This window comes from Hemitrygon akajei, chromosome 14, assembly GCF_048418815.1.
Source record: "Hemitrygon akajei chromosome 14, sHemAka1.3, whole genome shotgun sequence".
NCBI lineage: Eukaryota > Metazoa > Chordata > Chondrichthyes > Myliobatiformes > Dasyatidae > Hemitrygon > Hemitrygon akajei.
Window position 1 is genome coordinate 22,511,837 of NC_133137.1, and position 18,089 is coordinate 22,529,925.

The following is an 18,089-nucleotide window of genomic DNA, read 5'->3' on the forward strand; positions in this document are numbered from 1 at the left end:
TTCAATGCAAGCGATTTGAGGGGGGAGTAGTTTCGGAGCCCGTCCACCTAAACTGGGAGTGAAGTTGGATCCAACTCGCTGAGCCGATTTGGAAAGGCCAAGAATGGCCTCGGGCTGGGCCGTGGGTTACAGGCCTAGATCACATCGCTACAGCGGGGCCCAGGTCCTAGTCCGCGGCACGATCTGGTGTTCGGACGATTTAAACACCAGCCCAGATGGACTAAGCAGACAGGGTGTTGGGACCAGAGGCTACGTCGGGCCGATTCCACTCGCTCTCCCGCAACGTTCACTCCTTCTCTGCGGCACTGCTGTCTACTTCATGCCTGCGAGCTTCGTGGTGATTTGCATCACGGTACGATGTACTAAGACTGAGGCTACGGGCCTACCCTGCCTGCTCTGGGATTCGGCTCTATGGACTCGATTTGGTTTAGAGTGCAAGACGAAGGTCTCGCTCTAAGTAAGAACTGGAATTCGATTGTAAGCAGGGTTGGACAGTGGAAACCTGATTGGATGAGGACTAACCTATCAGGAGGGATATACAATGGGGGTGTAAGTACCATGGGGCTAGACATACCTAGGCATCATCCCTGACGAAGATGGCAGAGTTTGTCAACGAACATCAGTTAAACTCGATACCTGTACCCGGCTGGAAGCCAGAGAAGAGTTTATTCTTCATCTACGCCGGGAAAGCACTAGACCTGTTTTCATGGAGTGCCATTGCTTGCTCCTGTTGTTTGCAAGATTTGTGTTTTATCTTCCCTCTTTCTCCGCATATCCGGTGTTGGGCTTTTTTTTAAAAATTGGGTTCTTTCAGGTTTCTTGTTTTGTGGCTGCCTGTAAGCAGACAAACCTCAAGGTTGTATAATTTGTACATAATTTAATAATCAATGTACTTTGAAGTTGTTCCAATATTGCCCTCCAAAGTTTGGAACAGCGTATCTACATTTCAGGTGCTAAGTGATTACCTATTCATCCTGGCTTCCTCCAATTTTTTTGGTAGTAATAAGAGAGCACGTCCTGAGTGCTGGATGTCACCTATCTGAGGCATCACTATCAAAACTGAAAGAAAACACATGATAGCTCTCCGAGATCATTAATGCTACAGGCCTAAGCAAAAGTCTTACGGGCATGTATGTATAGCTAGGGAGCCTAAGACTTTTGCACAGTACTGTAGTAATTTTATTTAATGTACTGTACTGCTGCCACACAAAAAAATACAAATTTCTTGACCTATGTGAGTGATGATAGACCTGATTCTGATATGGATCTCCATTGTGGATTGAGAGTGGGAAGGGGGCGGGGAGAGGGGAATTGTGGCGACCCACTTCCTGCGCAGGCGAACCAGCTCATAAATACCCAGCGCACGGGGGGAGACTTTGGTAATGCACCTCTGACGTCATTTCCGCCCGGAGAGGGCGGGCGCTAGGGATTAAATGCCAGCGCCGCGAAGTTTGAATAAACTAGTCTCGAAACGACTTACCGACTGCGTGTTGTCTCTAGCTCTGTAGGTAGTACATTGCTACAGAATCATAGTTGGGAAAATGGAAGGGAGAGGGGAGGGAGCGGGAAGCCCCGGGAGACATTCTGAAATGATCAATAAACTGACTGTTGAGAATTGAATGACGTTGCCTGGTGCCTCAGGGCTGGGTGTGCCTGTATCTGAGCCAACCCCCACCCCTGGCACTCCTTCTGTTCCACCCTCATCATTCCCAACATCCTTTGCTCCTGCCAGATTTACAAACTCGTTCTCCGCTCCACATTGGCAAATACAGTCGGCCTTCCTTATCCGCAAGGGATTGGTTCCGGGACCCCTCGCGGATACCAAAATTCGCGGATGCTCAAGTCCCTTATTCAACCTGTCTCAATCCAGTGGACCTTAGGACCCAGCGGAACCCAAGACCTTATTTAACCTGTCTTAGTGCGGTGGGCATTAGGACCCAGCGGCAGAGATCCGAATCCCCAGTGTTTCTGTTCACGAAAGTAATCACGATAACGATTGAAAATAAAGTGGAAATAATAAAGCGATCAGAAAGAGGTGAAACACCATCGGTCATTGGAAAAGCGTTAGGCTATGTTGGTCAACGATTGGAACAATTTTAAAGGATAAAGTGAGAAAGGCTCTGCCCCAATGAAAGCTACAATTATTACTAAGCAACGCAGTGGTTTAATTATTGGGTTTTGGGGCTTTGGGTTTTTGATCCTCCACATCAACCCGGCATGGTGCAGAGAGCACTCGGGAGCAATCTGTCACTAGATCGAACTCGAGAACTTCCCGAGCCCGGCGCTGAAACATACGTTCTTAAGTGTTTTATATGTATAGAAAGGTAAAATACATACTGTATACGAATGCAAACGTTTGACTAACTGACGCTAAATAATACCGGATGTACCTGTTCCGACTTACTTAGTAAGAGAACTTCCGAGCTTTTTCGATCCCGATCCACGATAATCCACGCACATCCTCCCGTATACTTTAAATCATCTCTAGATTACTTAAAATACCTAATACAATGTAAATGCCATGTAAAATAGTTGTTATACTGCATTGTTTAGGGAATAATGACAAAAAAAAGTCTGTACATGCTCGAACAACAAGTGCTGGAAGAGCACTTCCGTGTTTCCGCGATTGGCGGTTGGTTGAATTTGCGGATAAGGAGGGCCGACTGTACAGTACTGTACAGAAGTCTTAGAAGCCCTCACTCTATACTTAAGCGCCTAAGACTTTTGCACAGTACTATGCATCTTTGAACAACCTCAGCTCTGTGTCATTTCCTGAACACTGAAGAAAACTCTCCTTTATTATCCTGAAGTGTATCCTAACTATATCCACAGTGGAATTGCCCCCACATGAGTTTTTGGCCAGGAATTCCCTACAAATATCTCCACTTGGCCACCATGTCTTTCTTCCGTCAGTGTACTTCAGGGGTTTATTGAGTTAAAGGCAGCAACATCTCTTTAGCTTAGAGCCTTTATTATAAGGCAGGTATGACAATGGCCCATTAGGAACTTCACTGGATTAGTCATAATCGGTTCATATGGATTCTTCCAGACCACTGGGTATCTATGCTCTAATTTTGTCAGGTTGGCTGTACTCTGCCACAGAATTATCTGCAGGGGTAAGCAACCTAGTTCCTGTGGTTTCTTTGAGCACCAACTCATACATGTGAAAGGACAATGTAGAAATGCTCGGCCTTGCTGATTACTATTCTTTCTGAAATGTAGTTTACCATACTTTAAAGTTCTGTTTAATTCATTGTTTAGACCCCAGTAACATGTCAGTGCATTGGGAATTTTATCATTTAATCCAATATTTAGCCAATCTGATATGTGTATGGATGTAGTATTTTACCTCACTGCCATCTTTGAATGTCCCACTTGGTGACGCAATAATATCAGCGCCGGACTCCGGAGTGAAGGTTCCCGAGTTCGAATCCAAGTTGGGTTGAGAGTCGAGTTAGCAACTCGGCCTCGTAAAAACAAGAATAGCTTGCTACGGAAACACCGTCATGACGGTGCCCCAATAACTCCACTGCCAAGTTAAGGGCTTTTCTTCTTCTTCCTCATCTTTGAATGGAGCACTGTCAGAACAAAAGATGGTTCAAAGATATAGCATTGACTGAATCTCTGAGAACAAGCAACGTGAATTTTTTTTGAGAGGGTATCAGTTTTGATAGCGATCCCTCCCACAGAAAGGCAGTGTTATTCATTAAGGACCCCCCCCCCCCCCAAATCACCGAGGATGTGCCATCTTCTTATTACGGCCATCGGAGAGGAGGTACAGGAGCCTGAAGGGACACCCTCAACATTTCAGAAACAGGTTCTTTCCTGCCGATCAGATTTCTGAACGGACGATGAACCAAGCCATGAAATTGAACACTACCTCAGTATTTTTCCTCTCGTTTTGCACTACCAATCAATCCTGCTTAGGAGCCGATGTGGCCGAAGTTCCAGACCACTGCGACAATCAGCGACAAGATTTCCCTCCCACATCACAGTTGCGTTTCTGAAAGGATCACCAATCGTCTGATTGTTAAGTATATAAAGGCCCAGCATTCGGAGGACACGCCACAATTAACAGCGCGCTGATGATGTCGTCTTGCACGGTGAGGAAACGATTCCAAGTAAATTGCCGAGATCGGAGAACAACTCAACCGAAACATCAGCCACCTGAGTTACTTCCAAAGTTCAAAGTTGATAAGGTTCCCCATGCAAGGCTCCTTCAGAAAGCAAGAAAACATGGTCTCCAAGGAGACCTTGCGTTGTGGATCCAGAACTGGCTTGCCCACAGAAGGCAAAGAATAGTTGTAGCTGGTTCGTATTCTGCATGGAGGTCGGTGACCAGTGGTGTTCTGTAGGGATCTGTTCTGGGAACCTTACTCTTTGTGATTTTTTAAAATGACCTGGATGAGGAAGTAAAAGGGTGTGTTAGTAAGTTTGCTGATGACACAAAAGTTGGGGGTGTTGTGGATAGTCTGGGGGGGTTGTCAGAGGTTACAGTGGGACATTGATAGGATGCAGAACTGGGCTGAGAAGTGGCTGATGGAGTTCAACCCAGATAAGTGTGAAGTGGTTCATTTCAGTAGGTCAAATTTGAAGACAGAATATAATATTAGTGGTAAGACTGTTGGTAGTGTGGAGGATCTGAGAGATCTTGGGTTCCATGGCCATAGGATACTCAAAGCTGCTGCGCAGATTGATTGTTAAGAAGGCGTTTGGATTGAGTTCAAGAGCCATGAGGTAATATTGCAGCTATATTAGACCTTGGTCAAACCCCACTTGGAGTACTGTGTTCAGCTCTGGTCACCTCACTACAGGAAGGATGTGGATACGATAGAGAGAGTGCAGAGGAGATTTACAAGGATGTTACCTTGAGTGGAGGGCATACCTTATGAGAATAGGTTGAGTGAACTTGGCCTTTTCTCCTTGGAGCGATGGAGGATGAGAGGTGACCTGATAGAGGTGTACACGATGATGAGAGGCATTGATCGTGTGGATAGCCAGAGGCTTTTTCCCTGGGCTGAAATGGCTAACACGAGGCGGCATAGTTTTAAGGTGCTTGGAAGTAGGTACCGAGGGGATGCCAGGGGTAAGTTTTTCCACACAGAGAGTGGTGGGTGTGTGGCAGGCACCGCCAACGGTGGTGGAGGTGGGTACAATAGGGTCTTTTAAGAGCCTCTTAGATAGGTACATGGAGCTTAGAAAAATGGAGGGCTATGCACTAGGGAAATTCTAGGCAGTTTCTAGAGAGGGTTACATGGTCGGCAAAACATTTTGGGCTGAAGGGCCTGTAATGTGTTGTAGATTTCTATATTCTATGTTCAACAGGTGAGTGTAGTTATCACCTTTTGTTCAAGAGCCTGATGGTTGAGGGGTTGAAACGATTCTTGAAGCTGATGGTGTAAGTTCTGAGGCTCCTGTGCCTTCTACCTGATGCTAGCAGCGAGAAAAGAGCTTGGCCTGGATGGTGAGGATCTTAGAATGATGGAAATTTCTAGATCTATTTCCCATTGTAATTTATATTATTTTAAAAATATTGCACTGTTGTTTTGCGGCAGCAGTGCAAATTTCACAGAGTATGTCAGTGATAATAATTCTCGTTCACCGTTGCTCATTTTGTTTAAATGGGACGATTTTGACCTTTCACTGAACAGTGTAGACGAACGAGGCCTCAAATTCTAACCCCCGCTGGTTCTTGGACTGCCCACACTTCCCTGACGTCTCCGGTACTCTCGCACATTATATAATGTTATCTGATATTTAAATTGTAACATCGTAATCATAAACTTTCCTCTCTAGGCTGGTTTCTTTCAATCACACCTTGGAGGCCGTAGCTGGATAGAGTTTTGTGTGTAATAAGTTAGGGGTTTAATTAGATTTTAATTTAATATATGGCTTCCTTTCTGCAGATTCGTGCCCCTAAAAAAAAAATACTTGGGAGTTAGAAATCCCACTTGTGAAGAGTGTACAGTAGTGAAGAAGAGACATTAAAAATTCGGCGAATACTGAAATATTTTTTAAAATTAGCAATTGATTTTTTTATTCACAATGTGATAATAATTAAAGCAAAATCTGGTGATAAAAATGCTCTGGGAGAAAGAGCAAAGAAGGTGGGTCAATTATATTCAGTTTGCCTATGCTTGCAGTTAAAATTGTTGTATTTTAACGAGTTCTTGCCTCAAAGGGGTTGGGTAAGTTGTAGATAATGATTTGCATAACAACATTCCAAATGGTTTGTGTGTTGTACAGATACGATCACAATTCCGTCTTGTTTTCCGCAGCCACCGAACAATCAGCAGAAACCTCTCCAGTTAGGATCAGGGTGTCTGAAGAATTACAAAAGACCATCATAGACATCACACCACTTAAAAGCGATAACCTGTCACAGAAAAATGAGGCAGAAAAAGAAAGGTACATGTGAAGTAGATAATTGCCCAGTAAATCTTCAGTAAAGGCTAATCCAGACTGCGAGTGGCAGCGCACACAAAGCTGCAATAATTAATGTTGTACGTGTACGATACGTGGTCTCACTGGAAAAGTTTTATCCTCTATTCATGCTCCTTCATCTTTTTTCTTGTCTTGTGGTTTCTTTATTTCTATCTTGCATGGTCTCTTCATCTCTTCTGCCCATCCTCTCTCACCACCTCCTCTCCTCACCACCTCCTCCCCTCCTCACCACCACCTCCTCACCTCCTCCTCCTCTCCTCTTCACCCCTCCTCACCCCCCACCCCTCCTCCTCACCCCTCTCCCCCACACCTCCCCTCCGCCCTCCTCTCCCCCACACCTCCCCTCCACCCCTCCACCCTTTACCCATTCCCATCTTACCCCTTCCCCTTTTTTCACCCCCCATTCACCCCGTTGCCCCCTCTTCTCCCTTTTCCCTCCCCTTCCCGCCCCTCTGTTTTTTTCTGCATCTCTCTTTTCTCTCTCTACTGCAGTTAATTTTCTTGTGTATGTCTGTGCCCTCCTCCCCCCTCACTCTTATTTCTCCATCTATCCATGCCACTGTTCCCTGTTTCATTGAAGCCGAAATCTCTTTGCAGTGATCTGGCGAAGAAGCCACTGTTGGCATGTGGTTGTGGTCACCACAGAATCCCTGTATGAATCTCTCTGAATAGCAGCTGTTACCAATGTAAACTATTTGCTAAGATTTTATGATTTCAAAACAACCACACAAAGCCGCAAACACGGAGCTAAAGAACAGATGGACCTTTCCTGCTTTCTTCATCAGATTACTGCAAGGACACAAGTGCTTGCTGAGAGCCCAGTGTGTGTGGTTGCTTTCTGAGACTTTTATCTGAATCAGAAGTTGTCTACCTGACAACGCTGTGGTTTGCTAAATTGAGGCAAAGGTAGCTGTAACAGGAATGATGAATAACCGTGTCCAAATACTGTGAACATGAATAAACATGAAGAAAGCATCAAGCCTGGGTTATGGCTTAGTTTTAAATCAGCAGTGGATAGGAAGAATGCTCCAGGCCATGTTCTGCATTGTTGCAAGATAAAAATATATTAAAAAAAAGGGCCTCTAGTTTGATTCTTTTGCTGCCTTTGAACTGGGTGACGTGACTTGTGTTTAATCATTTATTACTGGATGTGAATTCATGTAGGGCAGACAGTTTGGGCTTCCTTTTGTGAAAAAAGGTTGGCTGGAACAGTCAAATATTTGGCCTGCCATTCCATGGAGACAGAATCCCTGTTTCAGGGAATTCTTTGAGGATGCTGGAGGTGCCAGTTTGCCATGTGACAAAAATGGACCGTCTGACCAACCCCAGCTGGAAAATCCCCCTGAAACATGCTCACGCACTCTAATTGTTCCACAAACTGCAACAAAATGTAAAGCATGTCCCTGGATTGTTAAGTATTATTGCACAAAGTCTGGTGTGAATTTCTGATGAAGGAGCTCGGTGTCCTTTCTCTTCAGCAGACTGCAGGAGGCACAGATCACCTTGGCTGCCAGGCTTGGGGAAGCAGAAGAAAAAATAATGGTCCTTCACTCAGGTAGCTGACTTTCACTAATTGTTACATAAATAACGCTAGCGTTGTCGGAGTGGTGATTTAGAAGCTAAGTGCAGTCCCTTACCGCACGCCACATTACCGCCAGACTGGCCTGGTGCGCGGCGGAAGTTGTCAGTTCCTCGTACACCGATACTTGGGCAACGTTGACCATGTGCTCCACGCACAACCATTGAAGCAGTTGTTAACTGGGGAAGTTGCACATCCATCTGCTGCAATGAATTAATAACTAATTGCGTTCTTGCGCAATTGCAGCAAACTATTCAGCCACCACTTCAAAAAGCAGCTGTCCGCTGCACAGTGAAACACTTACCCACTAGACCACAGGCATTTCCCTGCTCCAGTATAATATTTACCCCATCATAGACAGAAAACTGCCTGTAATAAAGTATGCATTTAGTCTTTCAGCTCCATTTGCAAGTTTACTGCAGTACCCAGCAGCAATGTTTTGCAGTGAACTATGAACTCTATCAAATTTCGATGCACCAATCTCACAGTGTTATTCTTGCTCCTTTTCCATAGACAACGCTCCACTCTAATGCATTTTACACCACTGTTTCCATATGGAGTTCATATCTGCAATGCAATCTCTATCCTCCCTGTGCCACTTTCTACTGTTACAAGGAGTGATTGATAAGTTTGTGGCCTGGAGTAGTAGGAGTCAATTTTAGAAAACCTAGCATATTTATTTTTCCTCCATTTACACACTTAGTCCAGCGGTCCTGGAGCATACGGATCCCTTCTTTGTAGAAGTCGGTGTCCTGGAGGTCCAAGACAGTGGTCCACAGCAGGGGGTGATTGATAAGTTTGTGGCCTAAGGTAGAAGGAGATGAGTTATTAACTGCAAACTTTCTGCATTTTCACCCAGAGTTGAACTGCATGTGCATGTAACGAGAGCTGTATAACTCATCTCCTTCTACCTTGGGTCACGAACTTATCAACCACCCATCTGTGGACGCTTTCTGGAGGTCCAAAATCCATATGCTCCACGACCGTTGAGTGTGTAAATGTAGGAGGGGACTATGTTGAAAAATAAATGTGCTAGGTTTTCTAAAATTGACTCCTTCTACCTTAGGCCACAAACTTATCAATCACCCCTCGTATACCAGTTGATCTTTACCAACTTTCGTCAACGCACCGTAGATACGAGTCCTGGTGATGCGACCACTGACACCAGGCAGACAATCTCTGAAGGGGATTGATGTTGGCTGGGGTCACCCATCCTGTAAAGACACTGCCCAGAAGGAGGCAATGGCAGACTCGTCAGGAACGATCATGGTTATGGATAGACGGTGATCGCTGGCATCATACGAGGGGGTTAGACTGTGAGGAGACATTGAGTCGCCTGAGACTGTACTCGCTGGAATCCAGAAGGATGAGAGGAGACCTTATATAAACATATAAAATTATGAAAGGGATAGATGAGATAGAGGCAGGAAGGTTGTTTCCACTGGCAGGTGAGACTAGAACTAGGGGACATAGCCTCAGGATTCGGGGTTTCTGTCTCCTGAAGCCAATGGTCAGCTCCTTGGTCTTGCCGCCATTGAGTGCGAGGTTGTTGTGGCAGCCCTCGGTCAGATTTTCAATCTCACTCCAATATGCTGATTAGCCACCACCTTTGATTCGGCCAATGACAGAGGTGTCATCAGCGAACTTAAATATGGCATTGGACTTGTGCTTGGCCTCACAGTCATCAGTATAAATCAAGTAGAGCAGGGGGGCTAAGCACACAGCCTTGTGGTGCACCTGCGCTGATGGAGACTGATTGTTGTTGCCAATCTGAACTGACTGGGGTCTGCAAGTGAGGAAACGAAGGATCCAGTTACAGAAGGACTGATGCCTCCTATAGAGTTGTTGCAGTTCGGACAGTTCCTTTCTTTTAAGATGGTGAGGATAAAGCAACTCCGAGGTCCCCTGGAACATCCTTGTCTTCCCAGGCAGTGATTGAAAGCCCTTCACTACACTCTTTCAGTTGCAAACGAAAACTGTGGGATTAGCAGCACAGAGCTCCTGATTCCACGTCCTACTCTGCCTTTGCTTTCCAGCCAGTCCATTGATCCAGTTACAAATACTGTGACATATTTATCCAACCGTTACAATTTGCCATTATCTGCTGCAGTGCAGTTATTTACGTGGCTAGTTCCATGGCAGGTATCTTCAGTGGCGATTCCATATGCAACTGTCTTGACAATTATCCACAGTTCATATGCAAATACGTCCATTAATTACCCCAGAGTTCCATATTTTCCCCTGACCTGTTCCATATTGATCGCTCCACTCTGGTGCAATATTAAGTATGCCATTTGTCTCCAAACTTGCATCACTTGTTCCATAATCTGCTCCCTTGCTTTATTATGCCACAATTTTAATTTGAGATAGGGTAGTGAAGAGCTTTCAATCCCAAATACAGTCTCACATTTGGGACGGCGAGGATGGACCAGGGGATCTCAGAGAGGCATCTCTGCCACGAGCAGAACGATTATCAAAGAGGCATCACTGCAACAAGGTGAGTGACTATCGAAGTCCCCGTAGCCGCCACATCCTGGCGATGGAGTAGCTGCTCCTGGAAACGCAGTGTAGATTCTGACCGTTGAGAGCAGGGGTTCCCAACCTGGGCTCCACAAACCCCTCGGTTAATGGTAAGGCTTCATGGCATGAAAAGGGTTAGGAACCCCTGATCTAGAGGCACAGCGGCATAATGCTCACATTGTAGTGATTCTAGGAGAAATGCAGGGAGCAGCATCAAACAATATACATTGATTTCTCCAACACTGGGTAGCTTTACCCCTCCCCTTTCCCTCTTCAATTCCCCACTCTGGCCTCTTGCATCTTCTCCTTACCTGCTTATCGCCTCCGCTGGTGGCCCTCCTCCTTCCCTTTCTCCCATGGTCTACTCCATTCCTCCTCCTCCACCTCTCACCTCCCAGCTTCTTACTTAATTTCCACTCCCCCACCTGGCTTCTCCTATCATCTTCTAGCTTCTCTCCCTCCCCCTCCCCCCTTCCTTTCTGGTCCGGATGAAGGGTCTCAGCCCAAAATGTCAGCTTTTTATTCATTTCCATCTATGCTGCCTGGCCTGCTGAGTTCCTCCAGCATTTTGTGTGTGTTGCTTTGGATTTTCAGCATCTACAGAATCTCTCATGTTTAAGACATTACAGGGCTTTTTTTTAACATCACTGAAGCTGTTGATTCAGCTAACTGGAAGGGGTTGTTCTAAGAGGTAATCTTAGAATTTCCAACAATAGAAAATCTGTAGATGCTAGAAGTCAAAGTAATACGCACAAAATGCTGGAGGAACTTAACAGGCTAGACTCCATCTGTGGAAAAGAGTAAACAGTTAACGTTTTGGGTGGAGACCCTTCATCAGGACTGGAAAAAGATGAGAAGTCAGAGTAAGAGGAGGGGAGGGAAGGAAGAGGTAGAAGATGGCTGGTGATAGGTGAAACTGGGATATGGAAGGATGAAGTAAAGAGCTGGTGAGTCGATTGGTGAAAGAGATTCAGGGCTGGAGAAGGGGGAATCTGATAGGAGAGGCCATGGGATAAAGAGAAAGGGGAGGAACACCAGAGGGAGGTGAGGAGATAAGGTGAGAGAGGGAATGGTGAAGGGGGGGGGGGCATTACTGGAAGTTCGAGAAATCGATGTTCATGCCATCAGGTTGAAGGTTACCCATTCGAAACATAGGATGTTGCTCCTCCAACCTGAGTGTGTCCTCGTCACGGCAGTAGAGTCTCAGAGTTTCCCACACCAGACACTTTCTTCGAATTTTCTTTAGCAACACTGCACCTCATCTCCAACAAGTGCCCTGTGGGATTGGAGCTAATTCTCAGAAGTAATGGAGAAGTTAATCAACTGATAGTAACTTCCCACAAGGACCTCGGTACTCTCTTGGATCTCTGTTTATTTTCTGATCCTTGGGGTTCTTCTAGGAGTCAGGAATGACGAGCTGTGGTGAACTACATATACCTGTCTGGACACGCCCCTCTGCTGACTGCTCCTGTGGCTCCTCCCACAGACCCCTGTATAAAGGCGGTTGGAGGCACTGCTCCCCCCTCAGTCTCCAGGATGTTGTGTGGTGGTCTCTTGCTGTTAATCGTGGACTCTTGCAGCTAATAAAAGCCTATCACTCGCCTCCCGTCTCCGAGAGTTATTGATGGTGCATCACGAGCAGTCTTAATCCCAATGATAGTTTACTTTAGAATACAAACAAACAATCAAACAAATATGAAGCAAACTAAAGACCTGAGAAATGAAAAGAATAAAAGAAGCAAACAGAAAAAGATGGGCCCTCTGAAAAATCCATTACCTTTATAGATAAGGAAAATTCCTTAGATTGGAATAAACTAGATAATAGGTTACATAATTAAACCATTTACGTCACATGGGTAACGTGCTAATACTTAGCCAATGAAAAATGAGAAAGGTGATAAATCGTTAGTTTAGCTGCTATACTGCTTTCTGCCAGTGAGTGTGTTAACTGTACAAATCTTATAAAAAGTATTATTTAAAAAACAGTGATTTCCAACACCAGCCTCACTTGACAAAGTGCAGTTTGCAGTCAGTGCTGGAAAGTTGAGCTCCAAACTTTCATTGTTTCATTCAGTGAGGCACATGGGAAGATAGGCCTTTCTGCACTCAACATCTGCAGGGCTAAGGTCCCGTACTGACCTCCCCCTACTGTACAAGATAGCCCGCCAACAATAATGATTCATGGTAGGACCGTGGGAAACAGGAGATCCCTTCCAGCAAGTGCAAAGTATTGCATTTTTGTTAAATTAAACTAGGGCACAGCTTGTATCGTAAATAGCAGAGCCTTCGAAATTGTAAATCAGTAAAACCTATGAGGATCGATCCATCATTCCCTGAAAATAACTTGGGTAGTTGGGGCAGTGAAGAAGACATTGGACATCATGAGTCAGGGCATTGAGTATGGAACTTCATGTTGAAGTTGGTGATTGTACCTAAGATATTGTGTGCAGGTCTGGAAGGATTTCTTTAAGCTGCAATTGGCATCGAAAAGACTGAAGCATGTTACAGTGTTATTTCTCGTGGGAGTATTGGATGATGAAGTTATAGAAGTTATAAAATCATGAGGGGCTTAGAGTAGGTAAATGGTCCATCTTCCCAGGGTGGGAAGGGGTCTAAAACTGGAAGGCATGGATACAAGGAGAGAGGGAAAAGATTTAAAGGGGATTTAAGGGTCAACTTTCTCATAATACAGTGGATGATGGCTATGTGGAGTGAGCTGTGAAGTTGGGTGCAAGTTACAATATTTAAAAGAGAGGTATGTAAATGAAAATGCTTTGGAGAGATCTGGGCCAAACATGGCCAAATGGGACTATCTCAGGTAGGCAACTTGGATGGCAGGTGGACAGATGATGAAGAAGAAGGTGGTGGCGAATAGCAGTGTGTCACCACTGCCTTTGGTTGGTTGAGGGAAAAGTGTGCTTGAAGGTCAAGACCTCAGAGCTGACATAACACTTGTGATCTACCAGTCAGCATTGATTCTTGCTCCTCTACATACCAGCAGCAGGTTCCTCAGGGCACTGGCAAGATACCACCAACCCAATCACTGCAGAATTCTCATGTCACCAGAAGAAAAAGTGAACCAGTGTTAGCACTCTCACCCAAGTCAACATCCCCAGCACTGGGGTCCGAATGATTGTCCCAGAGTCCATTGGTAGAGCACGTCATTCACACACCTAGTTTCAGGCATTCTGTTCTGATCACTGTCATGGAAAGAGATGGCCAAGCAGATAGAGAGGATGATTCACAGTTGTCCTCAAAGCCTTTTAGAATAACTGTCCCTGATTCATCAGAAGCCTTGGCCCATGACTGTTCAAGGTGGAGGAGGAGACAAAGAATGGCAGTACGGCAGGAGCACACAGAAATCAGGAACAAATTTTAATGGGAGGAGCACTTCATAGATAGTCCAGCTGCCTCGTTGCTTCAACACAACTCATCAATGCCATCCAAGATACACAGCTAAGCTAGGCCCACTTGTCTGCATTTAACCAACCTTGCTTAATAATATTGGTCCATGTCTTAAAAAAAGTTGGGACCCCCCTCTAAACCTTTCCTATGCAGGTACCTGTGTGAGTATCTTTTAACTGTTACTGTGCCTATCTCTGGCACTTTGTTCCATATCTGCACCACCCTCAGCATGAAGAATTTGATCCTAGGGCCCCTTTGAAATCTTTCCCCTCTCTTCAGCCTATAACCTTGAGTTTTTAAGTTCCCTTTCCCTGGAAGATTTCACTCCATGTCCCTCATGGTTTTGCACTTCTCTATAAAGTCACCCCTCAGTACCCTACACACTGAGAAATAAAGAGCTAACCTGACTCACCTCTCCCGACAACTCAAGCCCTCGGGTTCTGGCCACACTCTTGTAAATCTTCGCATGCTTTCTAGCTGATTGACGACTTTCCTGTATCAACAGTATAACTGAAACTGTGCACGTTTCTCCGGGCGCGACCTCGCCAATTTCTAGTACAACTTCCGCCCGGCAGTTCCAACTGGTGTTTCTGCTGCAGTGTCAGGTTGACCTCACTCACTCTTATTTGCAGTTCTCCATAGCGCAGTATTCACCCCCAACTCTTCCATATTTAAGCACCTTCACACAAAATTTATCCGACCTTTTCTACTGACTGCTGGCTGTCAGAATGTTTGCAACAATTGCACGGATCGGCTTCTGATGTAGCATCTTGCGATATTTATCTGCTCTCTGTAGAATATTTGAGTCATCCCATGTAGCTACAATTTTTCTGTCATTTACAGTGGTTAAATATTTTTAAAATGATTGCCAAATTATATGCTACAAAGTGTGGCTATTGCTGTTGTACCACAACATACAACCATGCAATCTAACCTCCAACCTGATGGCATGATCATCGATTTCTTGAACTTCCGGTCATCGTCCCGTCACCTCCGCCATTCCCCATTCCCTTTTCCCTCTCTCACCTCATCTCCTCAGCTGCCTATCACCTCCCTCTGGTGCTCCTTCCCCTTTTTCTTTCTTCCATGGACTTCTATCCTCTCCTATCAGATTCCCCCTTCCCTAGTCCTTTTTTTTCTTTCAGCTATCGACTTTCCGGCTCTTCACCCCTCCCCCCTCCCGGTTTCACCCATCTCCTACCACCTTGTACTTCCTCTCCTACCTTCCTACTCTGACCTCTCATCTCTTTTTAATTTCCAGTCCTGCTGAAGGGTATCGGCCCAAAATGTTGACTATTTACTCTTTTCTGTAGAATCTGCCTGGGCTGCTAAGTTCCTCCAGGTGTGTGTGTGTGTGTGTGTGTGTGTGTGTGTGTGTGTGTGTGTGTGTGTGTGTGTGTGTGTGTGTGTGTGTGTGTGTGTGTGTGTGTGTGTGTGTGTGTGTGTGTGTGTGTGTGTGTGTGTGTGTGTGTGTGTGTGTGTGTGTGTGTGTGTGTGTGTGTGTGTGTGTGTGTGTGTGTGTGTGTGTGTGTGTGTGTGTGTGTGTGTGTGTGTGTGTCCGTCCCCATGCAGTCTAAATCTGATGCCACAGCAGACAATATATCCAGCCCCTTTAAATATGTAGAGGCATCTAATGAAATGAACTATGCAGCTTTCTATATGACAGTAATTGCAGATTTAAGTCATGTGATTCTTTACCATCATTTTGCTTCATTTATCTACTGTTCAGCTTTGAAGACAACACAAACAGAGCTCCTGGACCTGAAGTGTAAATATGATGAAGAGGCGGCAGTGAAGTAAGTAATCGCAACTCGTGCAATCTTTCCTTCCTAAAGCGTGCTCGCTCCGAGAGGAATTGAGGAATATTTCACCCAATAGTGGCTTCAAGAGAAGAATTATTAATTTAATCAGCCAAGCACAATGCTAATATTGCATTATTAAAAGTCATACAAGCTTCCTCTCTTTCCCATATTAATCAACTTCCAGAAATGTTGAGTAATTCATGTAATTGTAGAAGTATTGTAGCCACTAGATCAGCTCACATTCATGAGGAGGGAAGGGTCAAGATAGTTCGAAGACGAGCAACCTTATACTTGTCAAACTTTGATAAATGGGGAATAACATTCTTTGACATGCTGTTGGAATGCAAATTGCACTGTTCCCTCGGGTCTTCACTCAGGAGGGAGGGAAACGCTGCCCAGGTATTGCTTCGGGGCTTTGTGCTACTGTGGTCCAGAGTCGCATGAGCAAAGGTAATAGCTGCTACTCACAGTATATTTGCGTTTATTGCTCGTTTGCACTTCCTTTTGCCCCATTGTACCTGCTCTGTTTGGCTCTCTGAGTGGCATCAGTCAGAATTCCTCAGATCCCTCGTGGGTTACTTTGGGTATAATGGGAAAAGTTCTCTGTAACTTAGCTAAATGAGATCAGCTCTGACCCGGGACTCGAACTCTTTTTTTGGTGATTAGATAGTTTCGTTAAAAACTGAGGTATACCATTCACATTGGAAACAGCTGCCCGGAGGTTCTTTGACTTTGCTGTGACATGGGGCCATCATGAATTATGATTTGCATCTCATGTCACACTCAGCAGCTTTCTGTATCTGTACGCAATTCTGTCAGTATGGATCTTTACCTTACTGTCTGCCAATATAGCTTTTTATTAATGCCTTGATGTCAGACAGATTACACGAACGATATTGTGTTGGGTGGGCGTGAGGTTGACAGTGGCCTGCCTTCCAATGCAAGCTGTCCTCAGGACTGTGTTTATTAAATGACCCTGCCTCAGAAGTCAGACTCTCTCATGCTGTAAAAATACATTTTGGCATTCAGTCAACATTTTTTTTCTGTAGGTTTATTTTTAAACATGAGCCGGTGAAACTTGTCCCAAGTAGTAACTTTCTTTATTAAAGCACTTATTATTTAGGTTACATCTGACACGAAATAGCATTGTTGCTGAGTCTTGTTATTTCAACGGTGTTGGATCGGTTATGCCTCTATATCTGTTCTGACCGGTGTGAAGGTTAAAAGAAGCCCATGGGGCTTTAATAAAAGATCCCAAATAATTCATTCAGTCAAAAAAATGTGGTCCCTTTTTAATTCCTTTTTTAATTTCACAATTTCGTCTTCCTCAATTTACTTTGAAAGTTTGACTCTTTTTAATTCCAAGTGACATTTTATAAGCAGCTCCCTGTTTGCCAAAGACGTGCAGCTGCTTTAAATAACCACCAGCAGTCCGCTACAGAATGTTGACATGGACCAGAGAAAAGGAAGTGGGATGAACCCTCTTAATTGCAAAAGCCAGGAACACATGTTTCTGTAATCACACAAGTTTTTCCATCGTGAGCCTGCTGCCTTTAAACAGAGGACTTCATGCTTCACCATGAGGTACAGCACGGGAGCCAAATCCCACCCCCTTCCCTGGCAAAGCCATGATGGTGCTCTGCATCAAAATAGCCCGCTGCTAGTTTTCATCTTCCCTTCGTCTGGAAGCATTCCCTTCTGGCTAAAACCTCATAGAGAACCCCAGCACAGAAACAGGCCCTTCGGCCCATCTAGTCCGTGCTGAAACCATTTGAACAGCCTAGTCCCGTCGACCTGCCCTCCATACCGCTGCTATCCATGTACCTAGCCACACTTCTCTTACACATTAAAATCAAACTCACGTGCACCACTTGTGCTGGCAACTCCGTTCCACACTCTCACAACCCTCGGGGTGATGAAGTTTCCCCTCATGTTCCCCTTAAACTTCTCGCTTTTCACCCTTAACCCATGACCTCTGGCTGTAGTCCCGCTCAACCTCAGCGGGAGAAGTCTTGCATTTACCTCATCTATACCCTCATAATGGTGTTCACCTCTATCAACTCTTCCTCAATCTTCTACATTCTAAAGAATGCAGTCCGATCCTATTCAATCTCTCCTTATAGTCAGGTCCTCCACTGTCCACCTTGTGAATTTTCTGTCTACTCTTTCAACCTTGTTTGAATCTTTCCTGTGTGTAGGTGACCTACAGGAAAATGTCGTTACTTTAGCTGCAGTTAATGAGCCCTGTGATTTCAACCTTTTTGGCTGGATGTTCAGAATCACTCCTCTATGGGGTGGTTATTTCTCCAATGTCCACTGTCGAATGATGTGCTGTTAAC

At 45.0% G+C, this 18,089-nt stretch overlaps 1 protein-coding gene across 9 annotated transcripts in view; it reads left to right on the top strand.

The window, feature by feature from the left end:
• cux2b (cut-like homeobox 2b) overlaps window positions 1-18,089 on the top strand; it is a 381,872-nt gene that overhangs the window by 274,400 nt on the left and 89,383 nt on the right. For 8 of the 9 annotated variants that reach the window (XM_073065643.1, XM_073065649.1, XM_073065651.1 and 5 more), the window contains 3 exons: window positions 6,279-6,408; window positions 7,923-7,999; window positions 15,678-15,744. In XM_073065643.1, coding sequence (XP_072921744.1) covers window positions 6,279-6,408; window positions 7,923-7,999; window positions 15,678-15,744 — 274 coding nt within the window. The remainder of the gene's footprint in view (window positions 1-6,278; window positions 6,409-7,922; window positions 8,000-15,677; window positions 15,745-18,089) is intronic. The other variant, XM_073065644.1, reaches the window with a different exon arrangement.